Source organism: Chelonia mydas, chromosome 7 (assembly GCF_015237465.2).
Source record: "Chelonia mydas isolate rCheMyd1 chromosome 7, rCheMyd1.pri.v2, whole genome shotgun sequence".
In the NCBI taxonomy this organism is placed as follows: domain Eukaryota; kingdom Metazoa; phylum Chordata; order Testudines; family Cheloniidae; genus Chelonia; species Chelonia mydas.
The window spans coordinates 112930145-112953991 of record NC_057853.1 but is presented as its reverse complement, the minus strand read 5'-3'; the positions used below and the strand labels follow the sequence as shown (position 1 = coordinate 112953991).

General features: G+C 40.8%; 1 protein-coding gene across 2 annotated transcripts; it reads right to left on the bottom strand.

Moving 5' to 3' along the window:
• Positions 1 to 5024: 5024 nt before the first annotated feature.
• ZDHHC6 (zinc finger DHHC-type palmitoyltransferase 6) lies at positions 5025 to 23785 on the bottom strand. 2 transcript variants are annotated; one of them, XM_037904584.2, is made up of 11 exons: positions 23602 to 23785; positions 22257 to 22743; positions 20038 to 20129; positions 16955 to 17114; positions 15802 to 15963; positions 14126 to 14179; positions 11587 to 11754; positions 7501 to 7542; positions 6863 to 7008; positions 6730 to 6773; positions 5025 to 5637 (listed from the first exon to the last, which is right to left on the bottom strand). In XM_037904584.2, exons 2-11 carry the CDS (start codon positions 22521 to 22523, stop codon positions 5534 to 5536), a joined length of 1239 nt encoding a protein of 412 aa, XP_037760512.1. In that variant the 5' UTR covers positions 22524 to 22743; positions 23602 to 23785; the 3' UTR covers positions 5025 to 5533. The 2 variants fall into 2 exon arrangements, with proteins under 2 accessions (XP_037760512.1, XP_043407735.1); XM_043551800.1 differs by lacking the exon at positions 14126 to 14179 and having other exon boundaries at positions 23602 to 23754.
• Between the last annotated feature and the right edge of the window lie 62 nt (positions 23786 to 23847).

Genomic DNA, 23847 nt, shown 5'->3' with positions numbered 1-23847 from the left:
TCCAATGTTAGTGCTGGAGATTCCAGCAGCAAGCTGTAGCCTTCAGGTAAGGCCACCAGAAGTGTCCTTTCAAAGCTCTCCAACTTAAAACTTAATCATAACATGAGCTAATATTAAGACAACTGTATGTCTAAATCTCCGTCAAATTGTCTCCTAACCTACCAGGATAGGTTAAATAGGAAGAGAAGTGTGCAACATGAGAATTCTATTTTTCTAGTAGCTATCAGGTGAGAAGTGCCTTGCACTATTGTGCCCTTCTCTTCCATTATGATAATGGGAAGTAGCAAGCAGCTGATCACAGATGGCAGGTGGGTGGGGGTGAGACAGCTAAGCAGAGATTTCTATAAAATAGAATGGAAGTCCCTCCCCACATAAAGCAAACACTTTGTAAAACAAGGAATTGGGGAAGCTATCCAGTAGCACCTTCCTTCCAAAAGGATGCTTCTGCAGAGGAATGGAAACTTCATTAGTAAATCTTCCTGAGGTCAGGTCTACACTGGTATAACTACATTGCTCAAGGATGTGAAATGTCCACTCCTCTGACAATTACACCAACCTAAGCCCCAGTATAGACAGTGCTATGTCAACATAACTACTGCCTCTTGTGGCAGTAGATTAGCTACACCTATGGGAAAGCTCTTCTATCCACATAGTAGCATCATCACTAAAGTGCTATGGTAGTGCAGCTGTGTTGGTGCAGTGCTTAAATGTAGACCTGCCCTTACACTTTCCCAGTGCACCAAGGGATTTCTGGGAATGGTTTCCTAGAGGCCTACCCCACCAACTGTGGCAAAAATTAATCTTACGTGTAGCAAGCTTGACACCAAGGCCCTTGGCTCTTTGGATGTATTGACACGAACTGGGCACAACTGGGATGCATAGTCAATATGTATGCTCTCCTTTAGCATGCAAGGCATACCTGTTCATGCCACAACCTTCCATAGGGGGAGCTAATGGTTAAACCAACAAAAGGATGGGCAACAACTTCCTGGGAATCATGGAACAGCTTCTAGAATGGGAATCTCCTTACTCCCACAGCTTTTTTTCCCCACAAGAGACACCTCTCTACATTCTTTCAGAGGTAGTAGTGGCTAGTCTATATTGCAATAAACCTGCAGCAGTGAGTTTCAGAACCCAGGTCAACTGACTCAGGCTTATGTTATAGGGCTAAAAGTAGCAGTGTGGACAATCCAGGCTTGGGCTCAAGCCTTGCCTCTGATTTTCCCCCCACACTGGATTTCAAAGCAGGGGCTCCTTCCCAAGAATGTCTACACTGCTGCTTTTAGCCACATAGCATAATCCCAGCTCTGAGCTGCACTACCATGTGGCTTTTTTTATAGGGGTATAGATGTACCCTAGAAGTCAAGCCAGTTTTGTCAAACACTCTGATTTAACCTAGACCCCTGATCAGGTGGTGAGTCTGATATGCCTGCTTAAAGGATACTGTTAGGGTTGACACTCTTCCATGGTGCTGGGTTGTCACTTACTGTCCCAGAGAAGCTCTAGTGTAGTTGAGATCACCAGGACTTTGTGGTGCTGGGTTGTATTACAGTAACATCTAAAGATGGGCCCACTAGTGCTGCATAGTGGACAACTAAGTAGTCCCTGCCCCAAACACTTGCTGTTTTTTCTCCACCCCAGAAACATAACTTGCTCAATGAACTTCAGGGTGAGCTCTACCTCGATACCAGAATGCGTTAGAGGCTAAGTACAGCTAGTCATGGATTTTTCAGAACTTTCAGCACCCAGGCTGCTTAGTGTAGGTGTTCCAGGTCTGGATGAGAGTCTCTGCTTCAAGAGTTCTGGTGGCATCTGCATGTGCTGTCAAGTCCAAGTGCCTTCTGTACCAGAAGAGGATTGCCACACTTTTTTTTTTATATTAAACAGTCTTGAAAAATGACTAGCTCTTTGCCCAGGATGCTATTTGTTGCTATGCAGAAGATTTGACCTACTTATCCCTTCCAAAAGCAGGGAGTGACACTCATGCCTAGGGCCCCCACCAAATTCAGTCAATTTTGGTCATAAGACTTTAAAAATGAAATTTCATGATTTTAGCTCTTTAAACCAGCAATTTCAGTGTTATAACTGTAGGGCTCCTGACCCACAAAGGAGCTGGGGGGGGCAGTCACAAGGTTATTGTAGGGATTGCAGTACTGCTCCATCTACTGTTGTGGTGCTGCTGGAGACAGCATTGCCTTCAGAGCTGGAGAGGAGCAGGTGATGGCCACAAGCCCAGTCTGAAAGCAGAGCCACCACTACCACCAGCAGTGCAGAAGTAAGGATGGCATAGTATGGGCACTCAGCCAACAGCCACTGCTCTCTGGCTGCCCAGCTCTGAATAATGCAACTCCCTTTTGGGTCAGGATCACCAATTCTGAGAAACAGTGGTTCCCCCCCCCCCATTAAATCTGTACAGTATAGGGTAAAAGCACAAGACTAGATTTCAGTCCATGATGTTTTTCATGGCTGTGAATTTGGTAGGGCCCTACTCATGCCTCAGTCACAAGCCTTATCTACCATGAGGTAGACTTTTCCAGAACATAATTGCCTGCCTGTTTCCCTTTCTGTCCCTTTTGAAGTAGCCAGTATTGGCCACTGCCAGGCAGGACACTAGATTCCACAGACCACTGGTCCAATCCCATTGAGCCATGTTTGTGGTGTGATTTCTTCCCCCCCCCCACCCCTGACACCACTGGGAGCTGCTGAAGTGAACTAAAACAGCTACTCAATTTTGGAACCTTTGTTTTCAAAATATTCTTCCTTCCCTGTAAGTCTCCCTTACATTATGAGTATGTAAGGGTCAAGAGTGAGAACTGCTTTAGCTTGCAGCATATTGCTACTGATGACCCAGAAAGGGATACAAAGATCTGAGAATTATTTAACTTTGCATTCCATCAGGTGCATGGTTCCATCTTCTCAGAAGGAATAGCTTGAAACCCACACAGGAGCTGAAGCAGTGAGGGTTGGTTGGCTGGCTCTGAACAGGCAGCCTGCAACTCTAACCCTGCCTCAAATAAGAGTTAGCAGTTGTAACATTAACAGAACTACTTGTGGGTTTACTTTGAACTGTTCGCACAAAAATCTCCTGATTGTTCTTTGCCGTTCTAATTCTCAGGGTCTACACTGTCTTGCGTTTATAGTAAGTGGGGGAAGGTGGGTATTAACTCACATGTGGCTTCTTCAAAGATGCCTGACGCACACTACCAAAACTTATTCTATCCTGTACTCTGCAGGAATGCCAATGGGAAGTTAGGGTACTGCAGCAAGTTGCTTCCATCTTAAAACAAGTTTTATCAAAGCAGGGAAAAAAACAAGCAAGTTGTTCCTACTGCCTATAAGGTCAAATTCTCTTCCCTCCCTCCATGGAACTCTTAATCTACTCCAAGAGTAGGTAACACTGAGATGAAGTTATGACCTGACTCTCTAGGAGTAGGTCATTACACAGGAAAACTACATAGTTGTAGTTACCATTTAACATCCCTTCAGTAAAGAAATTCATACTTGAAAACCAACCATGTTTTATGGTTTTGAAAGTCTTATTAGGATTTAGATGATCAATAGAGGGGTATCCTGTATGCATAGTTTCCTTTGGTGAAACTTGGACTGCCTACTCAGTTTTCATTTAAACAAATTCCTGGCCCTTATTGTTGTACAGACCTTCATAAAAGGAACATTGAGTAAATAGGCAGAGATTTGAACAGTCCATTCAACTGACAAGTTCATAGCCTCCACAGATCCACCCACACAATGCTACAAACTGAGCATCTTTTGATACAATGAGACACTTTAGCCAAGATCTGCTGCTTCTCTAGGGGAAATTAACTGCATTCTTCCTGCATTAGTCCATGGAATCCTGTTTCTAGCTAGAGCCTAGGGCAGCTAGGAATGCAGGCTAGCTAAATGGGCTCAGAAAAAGACATTCAAGTGAGTCACTGCAACCAGCTACAACTGTCTCAATTCTCTACTAACCATGAAAGAAGTCTCTGAGCTAGGGTGCCTGGCATATGTTGCAGAAATTAAGGCCCATCAAGCAGTCAGGCTCATGCCACTACACACCCTTATGTATAGTGTCATCAGAACCCCTCAAATGGTTGAAATCATTAAAGTAAAACCTAGCCAGAGTCAAAGGTGGGGAGGGTATATCACAGCAGTAGACAAGTATAGGAGTGCTCTTAAATTTGTTTCTATTATATAGTGGCCTGGCTGTCTACATATAGCTTTAACTCAGTGCTTCCTAATAGATGACTATTGGGGATGATCCCCGAAGGAGAAGATGGTTCAAACTGCTTCTACTTAAGGGACTCAAGGGGGTCTAATGACACTCTCTCAGCTCTCATCCCGCTGCCACTGATTTGACCAACAGCTCCCAGAACAGCCTCTAGGAGAACAAAAAACCCTTGCTGGCTTTAAAAGGATTCCCACTGGCTACAAAGGAGAACTCAGACAGTGGAACTTGGAGGTGTGTTAAGTAGCTAAGCCTACCTAGGCTATCATTATGGAATGTTAACACTTTAAAACATGCATCCTGCTTAGCATAAATCATTGGTTGAGGGTTTTTTTCTAACCGCTAAATAAAATCACTTTGTAGTAAGAAGGATGTTAATCATCAGTCACAGGATCCCAAAACCTGTTGCCCTGCAGGCTGATAAACAGTTGATCTATACGGGGCAGTGGTCCCGGTCCCAGCCCCAGCCTAGGAGTGAAGGAATTATGAAATTCCACCCTGAGACAAGTAAGGGCACAAGGCCCGGCCCCTGTGGTGGGTGCTCCGACCAGAGAGGAAACAGAGGTGCTGCTAACTCCGTAACTGTGCCATTAATTAGGTGGACTTTGCTCCCTTACCAGAGTATACAGAGGACATTGATAAGTTAGTAGTGGAGAATGTTTCAATTCTTGATCTTCCTATCTCTAAAAGCTTCATCACTGTAAGTTCCTTTCAGATCCCAATCTTTTCCCATTTTTGCACCTGTAAATTGACCAGTGTGACATTTTAAACATTTAAATGCACAATCAGAATACACATCTACAGAATACACATTGTTTATTTGTGATTGACAAAAGTCACGTTATTAAAAGTCACGGGTAGCAAATCATACTTGCATTTGAATTCAAAGTTTACTCTATAGCTTTCAGGGGGCACTTGGGACACACGGCCAAGTAATATACAAAGGAAAAGCGGCATGCATTAGCCACAGATACTGTTGTGGAAAAATTTAGAAATAAAAGGTCCCTCAGTCTGCAATTAAAAAAATCCTTCATTTAAACAGTAAAGAAAACACAATCAAATCTGTCCTACGGTGGAAAAACCTTTGTATCTCAAAGGCATCTATGTGGAATGGCTTCTTCAGTTATAAAAACATTAATAAAAATATATGCAAACCATGGCACTAGGGTACCCTTTAATTATGAGAAAAAGAAGTCACTTTCACACCATATTTCCTGCATAAGTCTAAAGTAATATACAGAAGATTTCAAGTAAAGGACTGTGGTCTGAAAGGAACATTTCCATTTATTCATAAAGGTGACGAGACAGCTATCTATTTTTCTTCTCTCCATCCAATGGTTGATCCATTTCAGAGTCATACAGGCATTTTTCCACACATTTCCTTGGGAACCAGCCTCTGACTCTCATTCCAGCTGGTGGTAAGAAAAGATATATCAATTAGCTATAATATAGCATTTACCAGGGATCCTCCTGTGTATTCATTCTAATGGATAAACATCATGTAATCCTCAAAATGCAGGACTTGACATTACTCACTCTGATGACTGGCTTAGGATCAGTGTTTGGAAAAGTTTACTGGAGTTACATGCCAAAGCATGTCTAGCCCTAGGCAGTCTCAAACCTTCCAAGAAAGGCACACATCATCATAACTTATCCCCATCTTTCCTTGCTTCCAGTCTGATTCAGAGCAGCCAACATTTGGAACTTAGACATTTCTATTCTGAAGCTGCTTTTCCATTATAAAGTATTAATTCCTAACTGTTTGAGATAGAAGCTGCTAAAAAAAGTCATTGGAATTTAAGTACAAATGGAGTTACGTATAGCAAGATGACAGTCAGAACTACCTCACTCTAAAATCTGATACAACTTGTTAGAAATTAATTTTCTGTAGAATTAAGACTGTTTATAGTTATGATGGTTCATAAGACATGGACTTAGAATCAGTCTTGATTCAGGGACACTAACAAGCTCCAGATGTTGGAGCAGTCTATTTGCATTTGGTATATATATATTTTTAACTAAACTATTTATTTAGAAGGTTTACAAATCATTGCCCTCTAAATACCAGAAATAAAATGATAACCATGACAACAGTGAGGGTTTTTTTGTTCGGAGAAACATGCAGTGATATATTCATCAAATCTCTGTTTAATAGGGTTTTACCAAATTACAGAATGAGCCTCTTAATACCATCCAGGATATGTTTCTGTAGAATTTATTAAACAGAGTGAAACTACAGACTTTATTCCTTTATAAAACCTGGAGTACCTATCAGATGTTAATAGTCAAAAAAGTTGGATCGGTTTGCTGGGTGTTTTTTGCAGCTGAATGTATGTCAGTGCTATATTCTGAGGATTAATATTTACTACTTACCATATTTTCGTTAATGGAATTATCTAATTTATGTTTTTTATCCTTGCACAGTGCACCAACCTAGACTCTACTGCTAAAACTATAACACAGATTTGCTTCTTGAAAAATAATTAAAAGTAATTGCTTTGTACCGTCAGAAGTTGAGTCAAGAACTTTGTCTCCATACATCCAGTGTCTGAAAAAGGTGCAAATATATTCATTAGACAGTAGGGCTAAGTCGCACAAACTTCTCTCCATCAAGTTTAAATGTATAAAGCCACTAACTTTAAGCCTCTAGTGGCCAAAATCAGATCCCCTTTCCACAGTGCAATTCTTGGTTCTTCAGTGCATGGGGTTGTGAAGAATGTTTTAACACCTTTAGTCACAGGGCAGCAGGCACCACTGTAATCTTCTACTGCTCGGTACCGCACCTGCCAATTTAAAGAGATCACAGTCGTGTTGTAGTGCAAGAAGTCACTCCTTTGCTGTCAGTCTCACTTTTCCATTAGCCTTAATTTCATACTAAAATCAATTCAAGCATACTGAGAATCTGATGTGTAATGACAACTACTGTCACAGCCGCTCTAAAGTCTATGTTAACCGTTTAAAAAAAAGATTGGAGTCATCCTTATCTTGTATTGTCATGGATGCATTTGTGTGCCTTGGGTATATAGTACTTGACTCTGCTGCTTATCGAATATAATCTAGAGAGTAAGAATTTAGTGTAAAATGAGATCAATATTTGAATTAAATAGGATTGCAGCTCTCTGTTTCTGTGAGAAATCAAAATTTGTATTTCCAAAGTGTTAAACTGGATGGGTAGTATTAAAGCTCCATTTTACCAAGAACTAGTATACCAGTAATAACTTACATTTATTAACATGGGAAACATGTTAGACTCCAAGCAATACAGAAATACTTACACTTCTTACTCGCTTGTCTGCTTTTTGTTTCAATTGCTCTATCTGCAAAAGATTATAAACAGGAGTTTAAGGCGGCATTTAGTATAAGAGCACTTACCAATTTTAAATACAAACTAAATAGTACCCTGAAATCTATTTCCTCCCATTTAAAGTCTATTTATGGACACTCTGCTTTAAAAGCTTTATCTGTGGGGTAAAGCTGGATTTAAGAGCTGAGACCTTCATGGACTTTCCTTTTCTCTATCAATATTGTGTCTAAGGGCCTGCTCCCATTCCCATTTGTTGTTCATTCCAATGAACAACAAAATCTAGTTGACTTCAGTGATGCCGGGTCACCAAATTGAACACCTCCTTTAGTTAGCACTATTGACATTTAGCCATCAAATAGTTAACCCATCCATTAGTTAACAGATTATAATAAATGTGCACAAGAACTAAAAAAGTCTGATCCCAAACCCATTTTCATTCACAATGCAGAAGATGACATTTACCGGTCCAAAAGGAAGCACACTTACTGAACAATCAAGAAGACTGGGCCTTGGCTTTAGTTTTAGTTCCATACCCCCTAATTATTTTTGTTGCCCTTTTCTGAACCTTTTCCAATTCCAATATATCTTTTTTGAGATGGGGCGACCACATCTGCATGCAGCATTCAAGATGTGAGCATACATGGATTTATATAGAGGCCATACGATATTTTGTCTTATTATCTATCTCTTTCTTAATGATTCCCAACATTCAGTTCACGTTTTTTGACTGTTTTTTGATTATGCGTATAATTGGGATTATGTTTTCCAATGTGCATTACTTTACATTTATCAACATTGAATTTCATCTGCCATTTTGTTGCCCAGTCACCCAGTTTTGAGAGATCCTTTTGTAGGTCTTTGCAGTCTGCATGGAACTTAACTATCTTTAGTAGTTTTGTATCATTTGCAAATTTTGCGACTACACTGTTTACCCCTTTTCCCAGATTCTTTATGAATATGTTGAACAGGACTGGTCCCAGTACAGACCCCTGGGGGACAACACTATTTACCTCTCTCCGTTCTGAAAACTGATAATTTATTCCTACCCTTTGTTTTCTAGCTTTTAACCAGTTACCAATCCATGAGAGGAACTTCCCTTTTATGCCATGACACCTTACTTTGCTTCAGAGTCTTTGGTGAGGGACCTTGTCAAAGGCTTTCTGAAAATCTAAGTACACTATATCCACTGGATCCCCTCTGTCCACATGCTTGTTGACTTGCTCGAATTCTAGTAGATTCCTGAGGCATGATTTCCCTTTGCAAAAACCACGTTGAGTATTCCCCAACAAATGACGTTCATCTATGTGTCTGACCATTTTGTTTTTTTACTATAGTTTCAACCAGTTTGCCCAATACTGAAGTCAGGCTTACCGGCCTGTATTTGCTGGGATCAACTCTGGAGCCCTTTTTAAAAATTGGCATCACATTAGCTATCCTCCAGTCATTTGGTACAGAAGCTGATTTAAATGATAGGTTACAGACTACAGTTAGTAGTTCTACAATTTCACATTTGAGTTCCTTCAGAACTCTTGGGTGAATACCATCTGGTCCTGGTGACTTATTACTGTTTAGTTTATCGATTTCTTCCAAAACGTCCTCTAATGACACCTCAATCTGAGACAGTTCCTCAGATTTGTCACCTGAAAAGAATGGCTCAGGTTTGAGAATCAGCCATGAAGACCGATGCAAAGAATTAGTTTAGTTTCTCTGCAATGGCCTTATCATCCTTGAGTACTCCCTTTAGCATCTCGAACATCCACTGGTCCCACTGGTTGTGTAGCAGGCTTCCTGCTTCTGATGTACTTAAAAAAAAAATTGCTATTACTTTTTGAGTCTTTGGCTAGATGTTCTTCAAATTCTTTTTTGGCCTTCCTAATTGTATTTTTACACTTCATTTGACAGAGTTTATGCTCCTTTCTATTGTCCTCACCAGGATTTAACTTCCACTTTTTAAAGGAGTTTCTATTCTATATAAGTTCTTATACCACACTCATCCCCACAGCATCTGAATATTTCCAGATTCTCACAATTAGATTACCAAAGGGATCCTTTGGATTGCATGCCTGCTTTATTTAATAGACTCATTTTAAGCGCTCTTTCCCCTGTGACAAAGTTCCTCCTCTACCTTGGTGGGTCTTGCGCTTATTGGCGGATTTGCTCACCTTGGAGCTTCACGACAGCCCTCAGTTTGGCCGTTTTCGTGAACCCACAGTCCAGGTCAACTCCTGTGTCTGACCAGGAGTTGGGAGGTTTGGGGGGAACCTGGGCGCGCTCTCTATTCCGGGTTCCAGCCCAAGGCCCTGTGGAACGCAGCTGTCTAGAGTGCCTCCTGGAACAGCTGTGCGACAGCTACAACTCCCTGGGCTACTTCCCCATGACCCCCTCCCAACACCTTCTTTATCCTCACCATAGGACCTTCCTCCTGGTGTCTGATAATGCTTGTACTTCTCAGTCCTCCAACAGTCCGCGTTCTCACTCTCAGCTCCTAGTGCTGTCTGTCTTAATTGTCTCCAGAAGGTTCTTGATTGTTCTGGAACCTTCCCTGTTACCTGACCCAGGGAAAAGGGACTACTTAACCTGGGGCTAATATATCTGCCTTCTATTACTCTCCTGTAGCCATCTGGCCTGACCCTGTCACACCCCCCAGGCTTAAAAACTGATCCATAGTGGGACATACTAGTTTGCAATTATAAGTACCACTTGCTTTACCTACACCTGTTCTAAGTAAATACTGGAGAGGTTAGCTTTTATTGTCAGTGTAGAGGCAAAGAAAGTGTTTAGTATCAAATAATAAAACCAGAGTAGCTCCTCAGGCAATTGTCACTTTTGATGGCTGTCTTAGCAGACACCAAGAACTTGAACTTCCGCCTAGAAGTCCCTTCATAACAGGGTAGAGGCACTTTAAAGGAGAGGTGCACAGGAAGTTTACACTGCTGATATCCATGCTATAACTATTTTAATGGATTAATACGGTCAGTGCCTGTCAATCCATTAGCATTCACAAGGACAAAATTTACAATTTATTCCATTATGTTAAAATGAGATGTCGATATTAAAATGTTGCAAAACAAATACTACATGATAGTTTTAGTAGTAGCAAAAAGAATAATTTATAGCTATAAAGATAAGCCAGCAGTGAAAGAGTGAATTACATTGTTAGCAGATACTGCTTCCTAGGGCTGAGCAATTTAAAATACAGGGTAATTTAAATTAGGATAATAAGATATAAATGAAGAGATGCTTCCTTAATCAGATTATGAAATAAAATAAACAACAACAACACACTTTTGTTAAGTGAGGCTGAGTTAATCAAAAGTCTTATATAAAAGTGTGAAGTATGAAAATAAATGGTATATTATTCTGCACTGATAAATCTGTTATACTGTTTACAGCATATTTCAAGTTTCATCAAGGTATACAAGGCAAAAAGTTAAAGATTTATTTACCGAATACAGTAGTCATTTATAAGAAAAATAAAGGTCTTCTAAAACTTTTGATATACTTTTACACTAGACACCCTATTTCTATATCCATTTTCTCTGACCAAACAGTTCAATTGGAGACGCCGCAGAAATCTGAATAGGATGTACTGGAATTGTGAGGAAAAGTTACACACACAAGTTAGATGGGCAATGACGACTAAGCCAGCTGGAACTGCTACATTTAACATTTCTTGGAAGAAAACTGAGGGTAGGAAGAAAAAACTCACGCACACCTTTTATTCATTTTTTCAGTAGGAACTCAATTTAAATGAAAAATAGAAACAGATTTAATCCATGCAAAATAAAGTCAAGTATAGCGACACTTAACAGCAAACATGAAGTCGTATGATGGGCATTTAAAGTTCTTAAACACAAAATTAACCATTTTGAATCTACTATATTACAGCTGGGGGAGGATTTGACAGAGCTTATATTTCCATTGTATCTGTGATATAGTTAGCTTTGTGTGGGGTTATTTAAAAACAGATTCATAATGTGTGAAGGTAAGCAGACATCTGAGGGGTGTGTGTGTGTGTAAGTGGAAAATAGTGGCAAGATCTGAGAAGAATACTTACTGTCAAAGTATATTGATGACAGCTTTCTCTTACTGGCCATTCGAGGCCATCTCCCTCAGGAATCCCTGACCACGTAAACACTTGTTTGAAGTTCTTCCATTTACTTCCCATGTCATAAGGAAAAATAAAGATCTCTCCCGTTTTGTAATATTGGATTCTGTCTTTGGCCTGCACACAGAAAACACATACATGACATTAAAAAAAAAAAACAAAAACCCCACCACACAACATGACTTGACAGCAAAAACTAAGTGTGCCAAGAGTAGGGTTGTACAGGCCCTACAGTGCCATAAGGCCAAGAATGTGAGAGAGACCGTGAAATCCTGCTAGAGTTTCCCTAGTTTGTGACATTTTATAGCCTCGTATACAATAATTGTTGTATTTTGGAATGTGTTTTACTCTTTTATAGTATCCGTACAGTCACCGGGTGCATGCATGCACATGCATGCGCGCGCACACACACCCCCACACAGCATGGCAGACGTGCAAGGAGGCTCTTGCCTCATTCCCTTCACAGATTCCCAGGAATAATCCACAGGGGCTTATGTCTGGTCACAAACCTGCTTTCTTTCCACAGTAAAGTCTCCTCCATCCCAGTCTCCCACTGAACATGAAAATGGCCATACTGGGTCAGACAAATAATCCATCTAGCCCAATATTCTGTCTTCTGACAGTGGCTAGAGCCTGATGCTTCAGAGGGAATGAACAGAACAGGGCATATATTGAGTGTTCCACCCGGTTGTCCAGTCCCAGCTCCTGGCAGTAGGGCACATTCCCACCTCCTGCCTGAGTCTGGCTCCAAGCCTCTCCATTAGGCACAGTTATTAGCCCGCTCCCAGGCTCTGCTCAGGCCCTCTGCATGCAGTCAGCGGGGTGCACAGGCCCCCTTCTTGGGCATGTGTTCGTTGGACTCTCAGGCCAGTCCTCCAACAGGTTCCCCAGCTGCTTCCCTGCTGAGCCCTTTTCAGCAGCAGCTCTCTTCCCTTTTCCCCTGGTTGCAACCACTTCCCTTTTTGTAAGGCCCAGGCACCTTCCCTTAAGTTCAACTGGGCAGCAGATAATCAGTCAACGGTGCACGGGACCCTACGCCCTCTCTTAAAGGGGCCAGTTACCCTATGACACCTAGCAATAGCGTCAGTTAGATACGTCACTGATAAGCAAATATTTGGACCATAGTGTGAGCCAGTTTTAAAAAGGCTGATGTCTGGCCAATTTTCAAAACTTGGTACAATGTGTTGCATAACTTAGAATTCATGGACTTTTCAGATTATATCATAACTTTCATGATGTGTGTGCAGTTTGGTATTATTTGAAATAATGTCCACACCTCTCAAATGATTTCACATACATGTACATTCTAAATTTTCTCTTTTATTATCTAACGACTTTTAATTCTTTAAGTAATAGTGACATCTAGTGGTAGTCACAGAAGGATAAAATATATTTAATACTGCACAGTTTGGGCAGTTTGAAATTTAAACACATTTCTGTGGGTGTGTAGTTTTCAACAGGAACATATTACTACTTTATGAAAACTGTACAATCTGTACTTGCAGAGAGTCTTACCACTATGACTCTGTGTTTGCACACAGAAGCACACAGGCGGTTCTCTACTTCATTTTAATATGAAGCTGCCAGACTTGGAGCCTCATTTTTTATTTGTACCGTGGTTGCGCTGAAAGACTCAAATTAGGATTAAGGCCCAATTGTGCTAGCTTCTGTGCAAACATGTAGGGCCTTATTGTGCTAGGTACTATGGTAACACACAGTCCCTGTCCTAAGGGGCTTACAGTTCCATTTAAGACAAGAAATAAGTGAATGTGACAAACAAGAGGAGGTGGAAAGACGATGATAATAGGTCAGTTAGGTGCACAGTTTGGTGGTTCCAAGTACTTATGTTGTTTTTTAAAAAAAGTATCACCATCACTGACATCCTCACATTTTAGCTGTTGTTAGTTGGCTGATTTCTTGTTAGGTGTTATAGAAAAAGTGGGTCTCATGGAGGGATTTAAAGGCGGTGAAGGTAATGGCCTTATGGATTAGTTTAGGGAGGGCTTTCCATACTGAATGAAGTAGTCATAAAAGAAAGCACAAAAATACTTGTTTTAACTTATCTCCTAGATGAGGTCAAAAGTGGCCCCGATGCCAGAATGGGTGAGGGCGTGTGACAACAAAGTGGCATGCCTGGATAAAGAGATAATTGAGGAAGGTCATCTTTAGTTCCAGATACAGAGCCACACGCTTCAGGTAGTGCAACTGTCCAAACGGAAATCATTTATTTTCCAGGTTCATCTCCTACGTCCCAAATAAAAGGGGCATAGGAGAGTTTGTCTTCTATTTAGGTATGTTTCAGTGACTCTTGGGTCCAACTGTGTTTTGTAGGCAAGCTTAAATCTGCGGTGACTTGAAACAATGTTTTACAGTGCAACAATACCTTGGTTTAAAGTCAGAGGTGCAAAATAATAAAAAAGAGATGAATATACTGTGCAGTAGTGTCATGATAGAATATACTGCAGGGTATACTAGAATTAAAGCCTACCTTATCTTCAATCCATGATTCGATTGAAGTTTTATTCCTCAGAATGACTTTCATCTAAAAAAAGTAAAAGAATTAAAGGAAGTTGGCATGGACTACATCTAGGAAGTACATCAACCGGGCAAACAGTACTTCATTTAACTAACAGTCATTCCAACACCATCGGAAAATGTTTAGGTTAAAAGTTCATAGCAATTTATAAAATATTACAAATATCAACACTCAGCATGAATAAAATGTTTTCTAATCCCATCCTTATAGGGTGGATGTGTGATTGTAGCATGGTAGTGAAGATGTGGTGGCATGGGCTAGCTGCCCGAGTATATGCCCGCTGGGAACCCTGGTACGTACTTGGGTTTCTAGCGCACATTGAAGCTTATGCCATCATATCTTCACTACTCTAGTTATCCATGTTATTCTAAAATTAGCTTGCATATGCCTACCCCAGCTCCAATCATACCTTCACTTGCAATGTAGACATACTCTTAAAAAGGTATATTGTGCATAATAGGGGAGGCCTAAAATGTAATACTTTGTACTTGTACCACTCCTATCAGAAGATCTCAAAGCACCTGAAAAACAAAAAATTAATCACCACAATACCCATTATTATCTTTATTTCAAGGATGGGGTCACTGAGACAGAGAGAGGTTAACTGATTTACTTTTTTGGGAACAGAACCCAGGAATTCTGACTCCCAAATCCTCTCTACCCATTAGATTACACTCCCTAAATTCTTCAGTGAAAGAAAAAAAATGATAGAAGGAATGAGGGAGAAAATGAAGGAAATGAAACAGCGCAAAAAGAAAAATTAAAAGAAGAGTTGCACACAAAGTTGGAAACAGTTTTAATTTTAATGCTAAATTCTGTTCCTCCTCTTCCATTAGGAACCATTAAAAAAGGGATAGATAATAATACACTAAATATCATAACGCCAGTATATAAAGCCATGGTACACCCACACCTTGAATACTGTATGCAGGTCTGGCTGTCCCATCTCAAAAACTATATATAAGAAATGGAAAAGCTACAGAGAAGGGTAACAAAATCTCTCTCCAGATGAGATTAAAGAGACTGGGACTATTCATTTTAGAAAAGAGAAGAGTAAGGGGGGATATGATAGAGCTCTATAAAATCATGAATGGTGTGGAGAAAGCGAATAAGGAAGTGTTATTAACCCCATCACATAACACAAGAATCAGGAGTCACCAAATGAAATTAATAGGCAGCAGGTTAAAAGAAACAAAGGCAGTACTACTTCACACAATGCACAGCCAATCTGTGGAACTCATTGCTAGGGGATGTTGTGAAGGCCAAAGCTCTAACTGGTTCAAAAATGAATTAAATAATGGAGGATAATATAATGGAGGATAGGTCCATCAATCGCTATTAGCCAAGATGGTCAGGGTTGCAACCCCATGCTCTGGATGTCCTTAAGCCTCTGACTGCCAGATGCTGGGCCTGGACGACAGGGGATGGATCACCTGATAATTGCCCTGTTTTGTTCACTTCCTTTGAAGCATGTTGCATTGGCCACTGCCAGAAGACAAGATACTGGGCTAGATGGACCATTGGTCTGACCGAGTATGGTAATTCTTATGTTCATCAATTTACATCAATAGCCACCCCAGTAAATCTTACAGCCTTTAGCTGTTTGTGACAAAAGCTGTTAAACTCACCTGGATAATAAACAACATACCAACTGCTATGGTTGTTCCTAATGCCAGTCCCAACGCGAATAAAGATGCAGCAAATGCAGACAATCCAAAAGGAATAATAGGAAGTGGGTCTCTTTTGGCTGCACTCATATCAATCTTTACAGAACTCCACCCAAAAGATATCTATTAATGGAAAATATGATTAAATTGCTGTTATTTTCCAATGCCTGAAACAAAACAAGTTACCAATAAGAAACCTGACTTCAAGCCTCTGCTAAGATTTTTAATGCAGTAACAGTGATTCCTAAAAGACACACGCGTAGACTTTCTCAAATTTTTTCACACGTTTGTTCTTTGCCAGAAGTAGGTCTTTGTTAGATTAAAAGCTTATACTCTAGAGAACTACATACACTCACTATCCTGTGGACTCCATAGCAAGCTGGTCCTAAATTCTACAACAAATTCTCTAAATTCTGTGGCACACTAGTAGAAATTCTTTGATAACTTCAGATAAGTATTATGGTGTCCACACATTTTCTGTTTACAATATGGCACAGGTTTGCACCTATAGGTTTAAAAAAAACAACCTAAAATGATGAAGGGGGCAGGTCACACATCTACATGCTATTGCTTCGCGTTGTCTGCAAACTCAGCAGAGGTCCTTTTGCCAGTTACACTCAACTGGTATTTTCAAGCTTTTCTTCACAACCACGCACTAAACACTAAACTGTGTTTTAAAATGAAAGCTTAGAACTGGAAACATAATTCTGTGAAAAGGGAAGAATTCCATGGCAAATACTGCTTTTTTATTTGAACTTCTCTTGATTTAAATTAAATTGCTTTAGGTTATTTTCAGTCTTAGACTGTTCCTGAGATAATCAATCTAGTCTGTTCTTGAACACAAGGGAAAAATCTCCTGACTTCTGGCAACAGGCAGAAAAAAAGCAAAAGATGACTGACCTGGTCACCCTCCAAAGCATAAAGCAAAAAATGACCTGACTCCCAAAAGTGCTACCCAGAAGCTGTATCCAGTCAATAAAGAAACAAAGTGGGAGGAAAACACAGTGACTGTGAGGAATGACAGAAAAAAGGACAGATTACAGAGGGTTGGGGCACCTTTACTTCCACTGTTTACTTTAAACAATGCTTTGAACATTCAAATGTATTTTCTTACCCTGTTATAAAGCTGAGTGTACATGGTCATAACAAAAATGAAAGAAGCATGGATACATCCAAGTGGAGCTAAAAGGAGAAACAGAGTGAAGGATGCGTGATTCTGATACCCACAACAATTATTGATCCACGGACAATGATGGTCCATTTTCATCACACACCTAAGAATAAAAAAAATTTACTGTTATCATTCAAGAACTCTAATGATATTTCACTGGACTATATATCAGAAGTACTTAAATAAAAAGCAAATTAAATTTCTGGCAACTCTCCCTCCATACGTTAAAGCCTACTTGAGTTTCCTCTAAAACAGCCTAGAATCATAGAAATTAGAGAAGGTGAAGATTTAGTTGATCATCCAGCCCTCTGGTTTTCAATTTTTTAAAAGACAATCCATGAAACAGTCTCCATCTTTCCCCCCCGAGTCCTGACTCCCTGCTTTCCATGTGACAGCTCCAATTTTTGATTATGTGAAAAAGGTATTATTAGAAGAGTAAAAATGAAAATAAACCAATTTTAAAGCAATGGGTGTTGCTGTTCGGTTGGATGCATTATTCTGTATCTTTAATTCCCCTCCCTAGGTGTGTACTAGATCTCTATGTTGCCTGAAGTGCCCACATTTCTAATCTGTTCAGGTCACTGCAGTTTGGTTCCATCCTCATATGTACTGGCTGCTTCTCTAATTTTGATCATATTTGAATTTACACCAAACACCTGGATATGACAGTAAACAGCTAAAGGATGCATAGCTCCCCCCCACCCCCTCGCAATTTCTTTTTTGTTTTCATTTAAAGGTAGAACTTTAATTATTAAATGATAACTAGTTTCACAATAATCAGTTTCTAACAGAGCACCTTTATGGCTTAGAACTCTTAAAAAAAAACAAAAAGGATTTTTCAACTCCTCTGCAGAGGTAGAAGCGTCTATAGGAGCCACACAGGACATCCCCAGGACACACAGGACATCCCCAGGCACTGCCCTTCCCAGTTCCTCTTTCTCTCTGTGCACGATCCCACTTGCTGTTTTTTTGCTTTCAGCTCTGCTGCTGGTAAATACCACATTGAAGAGCCAATAGTGCCACCATCAACAAAATAGTGGACTATACAAGTACCCAAAGTAAACAATCTGAAAAACCAGAGGGGAAAAACATTTTTCTTTAATCTCTTTCAGCTAGATTGTAAGCTTAATTGTAAGAACAGTAGATATAAAATTTGCATATGGAAGTGTCATTTTCAAAATTACAGTGTCCCTTTAAGTTTAGTTTAAAAGCTTCTGGAAAACCCACACACACAAATTGCACTGATTTAAGTTAAAATTAGTTTAAAACGCTCTTTAGTTAAATGAATACAAATCCTTGTAGGCATTCATATATCAGTTTAAAATGGGTTATATTGGTTTAGCTTGTGCCTACAGATACAAATTAAACTGCTATAAGAATGTCCATACATAAAGTTGCATCAGCTTAAGGAAATACAATTATAAGTCAAAAGAAAAGGAGTACTTGTGGCACCTTAGAGACTAACAACTTTATTTGAGCATAAGCTTTTGTGAGCTACAGCTCACTTCATCGGATGCTATGCTTTAACTCATTCAATGCTGTAGCTCACGAAAGCTTATGTTCAAATAAATTTGTTAGTCTATAAGGGGACACAAGCACTCCTTTTCTTTTTGCAAATACAGACTAACACGGCTGCTACTCTGAAACCTGTCATTATGCAAGACAATTATAAGTGTGATTTTTATATGTATCATTGAAACTGTGTGTGTGAACCAGGTTTCAGAGTGATGGACTGGGCTCTAACAGACCAATATACTTCAGCAGTGTAAAAGAAACAGATTCTGATAATTAGTTTGAGAACCATAGTCAATTCTCTGCAGCTAGTCCCCTTACCTTAGAAAGGTTTAGAGTTTACTCACAAGCTATGAAAAAGTTAAGTATGCTCTACTGATTGTCTAAATTCTTCAACCATGTTCTTTTGTGAAAGCTTAACTATTAACAGAACTTCATAGTTCAAGCGAATACTACTAAACTTCTGCCATCTCTTTCACAATCAATCGTTCTTGGAAAAAACAGTAACTTGTAGACAGGAGTCTGATTTTAAGTTTTTTAAAAGAGGAATCATATACTAATGTACATACAATTATGTCCCTCAGTTTCAGACTCCTTACTTCCTGTAAAGCACACAATGATGGAGCTCAACACAGCCTTGATAAAATGGACTCAATTTAACGCAGCAAACGTTAATAGAAATAAATCTATGGGTATGCTGTAACTTCCTTCTTTTATGTGCTCAAATGGCTTTCAGATCAGGCACTGCTGAGCTAAACAAGTGAACTGTAAATACATACTGCACTGCAGATGGCTACAAGTATTTGTGCATCTTTCAAGCCACATTCCCATCCAGTGCAGCTATTTGTGCTCTGACAAAACTATTTAAACTTGAAACAAAGCAACTGAAAGATTTATGAAGTGGCAGTTCACTGTGACTTAGAAAGTTTATACAATGGGTTTATTATGCTGAACCAGCAGGTTTTTGGGTATGCTTACAAAAAAAATTAGCTCTTGTTTCCTGACAAAGATTTCACAAACTTCCAGCCCAAGATTCCCATTAAAGATAACAGTTTATCCAGGTATAAAGATGGAAGAATTAGGCCCTCACTCAAATCAGCATTCCTGAAGTAAATGAAAAGTAGATGTTTGGGGTTTTTTGGGGGGGGTGGGGGGAGAGGCTCACCAAGAGATGAAAGTTTCCCAGATGCTTTTGCCCACCTACCCCACTATCCAAATACTTTCCAATTTAAAAAATTCTTAATGGGAACTAATATTCAAATTAAAAAAAATAAGCATATCTAAAGATGGCTGTTTTAACCATATATGCTCTCTATTGTCAGAACAGTAAGAGAAATTCATTTCCATTTTCAAGCAGTGTATTTTGACATTGGAAACCAGCACACTGTTGTAAAAATGGAAGTTCCTGCACTACACACAGTGCAATACTCCAAACAGTAAACATGAATAACTCACCATTAAAATCATAAATTGCTTTAAGCCAAGAACAAAAAGGAACACAAGGAAGACTGTACCTGTTACATTTTCGGCAGTGGTGTGAACGTGGTGCCTTGTAAGACTGGCACACTTTACAGTACTGGACATACATGCAGTCCTGAGATTTTTCCTTTAAGCATAAGAAGAGGCATATCAGAAACAAATACATAATTCCACTAGCAGAGTATGCCTTAGCACTTTCATACTGACTATGATGCATCTGTGCTTTGCTTTGTCTGGGTGTGGTTGGTCTCCACCCTTTTTAAAAATGGTAGGTAGAAGGGTGTATGAGAGAAAGCAACAAAACTTTTGGCTACCATTCCAATTAACTCTTTGTTAATTGTAATGCTTTACAAAAGAAATAAATTTCCGCCAGAAAAATGTAGGCCCTCACCCTGCAAATTACTCTGCACAAACAGGCTTCTGCGCAGGTCAACGTGCGTGGAACAACTGGCAGCGTTGAATCCTTAGAAATTTGCTTCTGTTTATATCTCTGTTTTTCTCCCTCCTCTCTCAGCTCTGGACCAATCCGGACCCCGAAGGAGGTTAAAGCAGCCCTAGGGCTGCTCTAATTTATGCCAACTGGTAATGGCCTGTAAGGGTATTTTATGCTACCAGTGATCAAGAGTGCAAGGAGTTCCAGCCAACCTCCCTGTCAACCCAAAATGCTCTCTAGAGAAAGAGGAGGGGCTAGAAGGGGGATGGCATAAAGCCTGTGATTTCCCTATATAAAGTAGAATGCCCAGCTACCCTGTTAGGGCAGCTTTAGGGTCCCCCTCCCTCACCTTTCTATTGAAAAGCACTGTAAAGCCAGAACCATGGCCACCCCACGGGCACACTGGTGAATAAGATTCTGGTCCACTGCCTTCAAACGTTATACCTAGGGTTGCCAAATTTGTAATATTTAAAAACTGAACGCTAGCCTTTCCCTGAGGCCCCGCCCTGCCTTGCCTCTTCCCCCTGAGGCCCTACCCTCATTTGCTCCCCATTCCCCGCATCGCTCGCTGCTCTTCGCTTCTCTCCCACACCTATGTCCTGGTTGGGAGGAACTCACCTGTGAAGTGGAGGCTGGGAGCTGCAGCCACCGGACACAGGTATGAGGCAGCCCTGGCTAAGTAGGGGCTGGCGTGGGTGATGACTTGGCACCTCCCCACCTGCAGTAACCGGATTTCAAGTGTCTGGTCAGTAGATCTGACAGGACACTGTCAGGTCCCCTTTTCGACTGGACTTCCCAGTTGAAAACAGGCCCCGGCCACCCTAGTTGTACCTCTGCCCTTCGATTGTGTGTGAATACTTTTTCAATTAGCTTGAGGACTAACTGAGAACAAAAGAAATGCAACCTCCTACCTTAGCTTATAGAAGCGTGTTGAACATATGGCCATGGAGCTAGATCCAGCCCACCTGATGTATTTATATGGCCCACATAACATATTCACATTCACCAGAATCTAACTTCTTTTTTTAAAATTAAAGCTAAGTTTTCTAATCTTCATGACTGCAGATAATCTTCCAAATGTGAACCAAGTGTAATAGATACAGTGACGTCTGCATGAGTGTGCAAACAGCCTGAAACAATGATTCAGAGAACACCACTGTTCCCTATTAATCTGACTGAAGTATCAACAATAAAGCCAACAACAACACTGCAGAGTCAACATGAATTATTTAACCACTCATCATTTTAGTAGATGGAATGGGGATAAAAGGTGGGACTGAAGCACATTGGATTGGAAACTGGGAGTTGCTGGAGCGAAGGAAATTCGGACACAAGAACAGAGAAGAGGGTAGAAACCGAAAAGCTGATGGTGAAGGAAGAGAAACAAAAGGCAGAGCTAGCGGATGCCCAAAGGACAGATTTTCTCACTGAGCAATATGACAAGAAAGCACTTACCAAAAAGACAAGAAATAACAATCAAATGTTTAATTACTACATAAAATCATATTCTCTTCCTTGATCTCTGTGGAAACCTCCTACTGACATCAGAGAAATTTCTATAACATATTTTGAATAGTATACGATCCTGAATTTATACACCAACGCATTTATTGTATTGAAATGGAATCCAGCCCTGTCCTTCCAATGAGTTTGACACTGCTGGCTTACAACATGCTACTTTCACAGAATTTATTAATCTGTGCTGACAAGGCAAGCGAGGTTTGAGTTTAATTTCTGTATTGCCAGACTCCTAGCAAAGATTAATATTAAGATTTCATCATGAAAATTAACTATTAGTGAAAGTTTATTTTGTTTCCTTACCGGTTTCCATCCTAAAGGAACATATCCAGGGCCAATAAACATGGCATTGAAGTAATTATAAAGAATCATGACAGTCCAGTTTATGAGCATGATGAAATTCACACTTCCTCCTGTTGTGTCCAAAGGCCAATACCACATAACAGCATCTATCATAGCCATAGTAGAACATATTGCTATCACACCAAGGGCTATGATGGGGCCCCAGTGACAGAGTCTCTTCAGTTCCTGGAGATTCTCAAACCTGATAACTGAACACAGTGCACCCATTTTGAAGAAGAGTATTTTCCTATTTCAAATAATATTCAACGTTCCTATTTTTAACTACAGTTTTCCATTTGTCATAAGTTTTCATATCTCCAGTAATGGTCATGCCTCCAAATACCAGATAGTTAGCTGTGATCTAGACATTTCTAATGTTTGGAAGAGTCATCAGTTGTAAGAGCTCTTCACATCCATCTCAAGAGGACAGTTTGGTTCTCTACTTGACCTAGAAACACAGAAATAGAATTTCAAAATAAATGAAAACAAAATGTGTTTTGTAAGTCAAGTGCAATGAAAGAATTCAATGCACAGCCCAGGGAGTTGTGTTGTCACTTAAACCAAGTTCCTATGAAATGATTACTTTCACATTGCTTTGATTTTATTGTGATATTAATGAGAGAGTACCCAGATCCTTGAATAGGTGTCTCTTTTATACTTATAAATTGCAATAATATCCATTAAAATCATGAAACACCACACCAGTCATTTGGGATAACTGGAAGTTCTCACAAGAGAACCACATCACAGGATTAACAGCTCAGTGCACATACAGCAGGAGACCAGCAGCCACTGACAGCATTTCTACTGAAGGGAAGCGGTCTCTGAAGAGCCAGAAGAGGCAGTAAGAGCGACAATAAGCAGCAGCATTCAGCAGGCCTTCAGCAGAGCCTGTCCTGCTCCGAGACCAGAGAGCTGGATTACCTTCTCCAGATGCTACGGTCAGACTATTGGGAGAAGACATTTGAGCACCCAACTCTGGCTCCCACATCCAATGGGGGCCGCCACCGCAGGGCCTGCCGGCCTGCCCGCCCCGCGTTCCCCTCACACCCGCGAGCCCAGCAAAGCAGAACTGCGTTTCCCGCGAACCGCCGTGAGCCCAGCCCAGAGCAGGGAGCAGACTGGGGCCTCCCCGCGCTCATTCCCGGATTCCCCCCGTAGCCACCCCTCCCCCTCCAGCCCTGGACACCCCTTTGGCCTCCCCTCCCCCCCGCAGCAGGCTCCCCACCCCGAGCAGCCTTCCCCTCCCGCCGCAAGCCCCGGATCCCCTTGTAGCCTCTTTCCCCAGCCGCCTCCCGCTGCTCACCTCAGCCCCTCCGAAAGCTCCGGCCAAGCCATGCCCCGCTGAGTGCTTCTAAACACTTCCGGGGGCGCTCTCACTCGACCCGGAAGTAAGACTCTTCCCTTCCGCCCTCACTTCTTTTTTTTCCGGCCCTGGCGGTTGCGCTCAGAAGTGGGTCCCCTGGGAAACTCTCCTGCCGATGTTGATTCCGGACGCAGTTCGTGGCCCCCTGAGGGGAAGACTATTCCCTGGGCCTGGGTCGGGGACGCG

What these genes read in the sequence shown, in the direction of transcription:
- ZDHHC6 (XM_037904584.2), bottom strand. Translation starts at nt 22,523, where the DNA reads ATGGGTGCACTGTGTTCAGTTATCAGGTTTGAGAATCTCCAGGAACTG. An exon ending in CACTGCCGAAAATGTAACAG is followed by an intron (nt 17,115 to 20,037) that starts GTACAGTCTTCC and finishes TTTTATTCTTAG; the next exon opens with GTGTGTGATGAAAATGGACC. An exon ending in TTGGCCACTAGAGGCTTAAA is followed by an intron (nt 6,774 to 6,862) that starts GTTAGTGGCTTT and finishes CACCTTTTTCAG; the next exon opens with ACACTGGATGTATGGAGACA.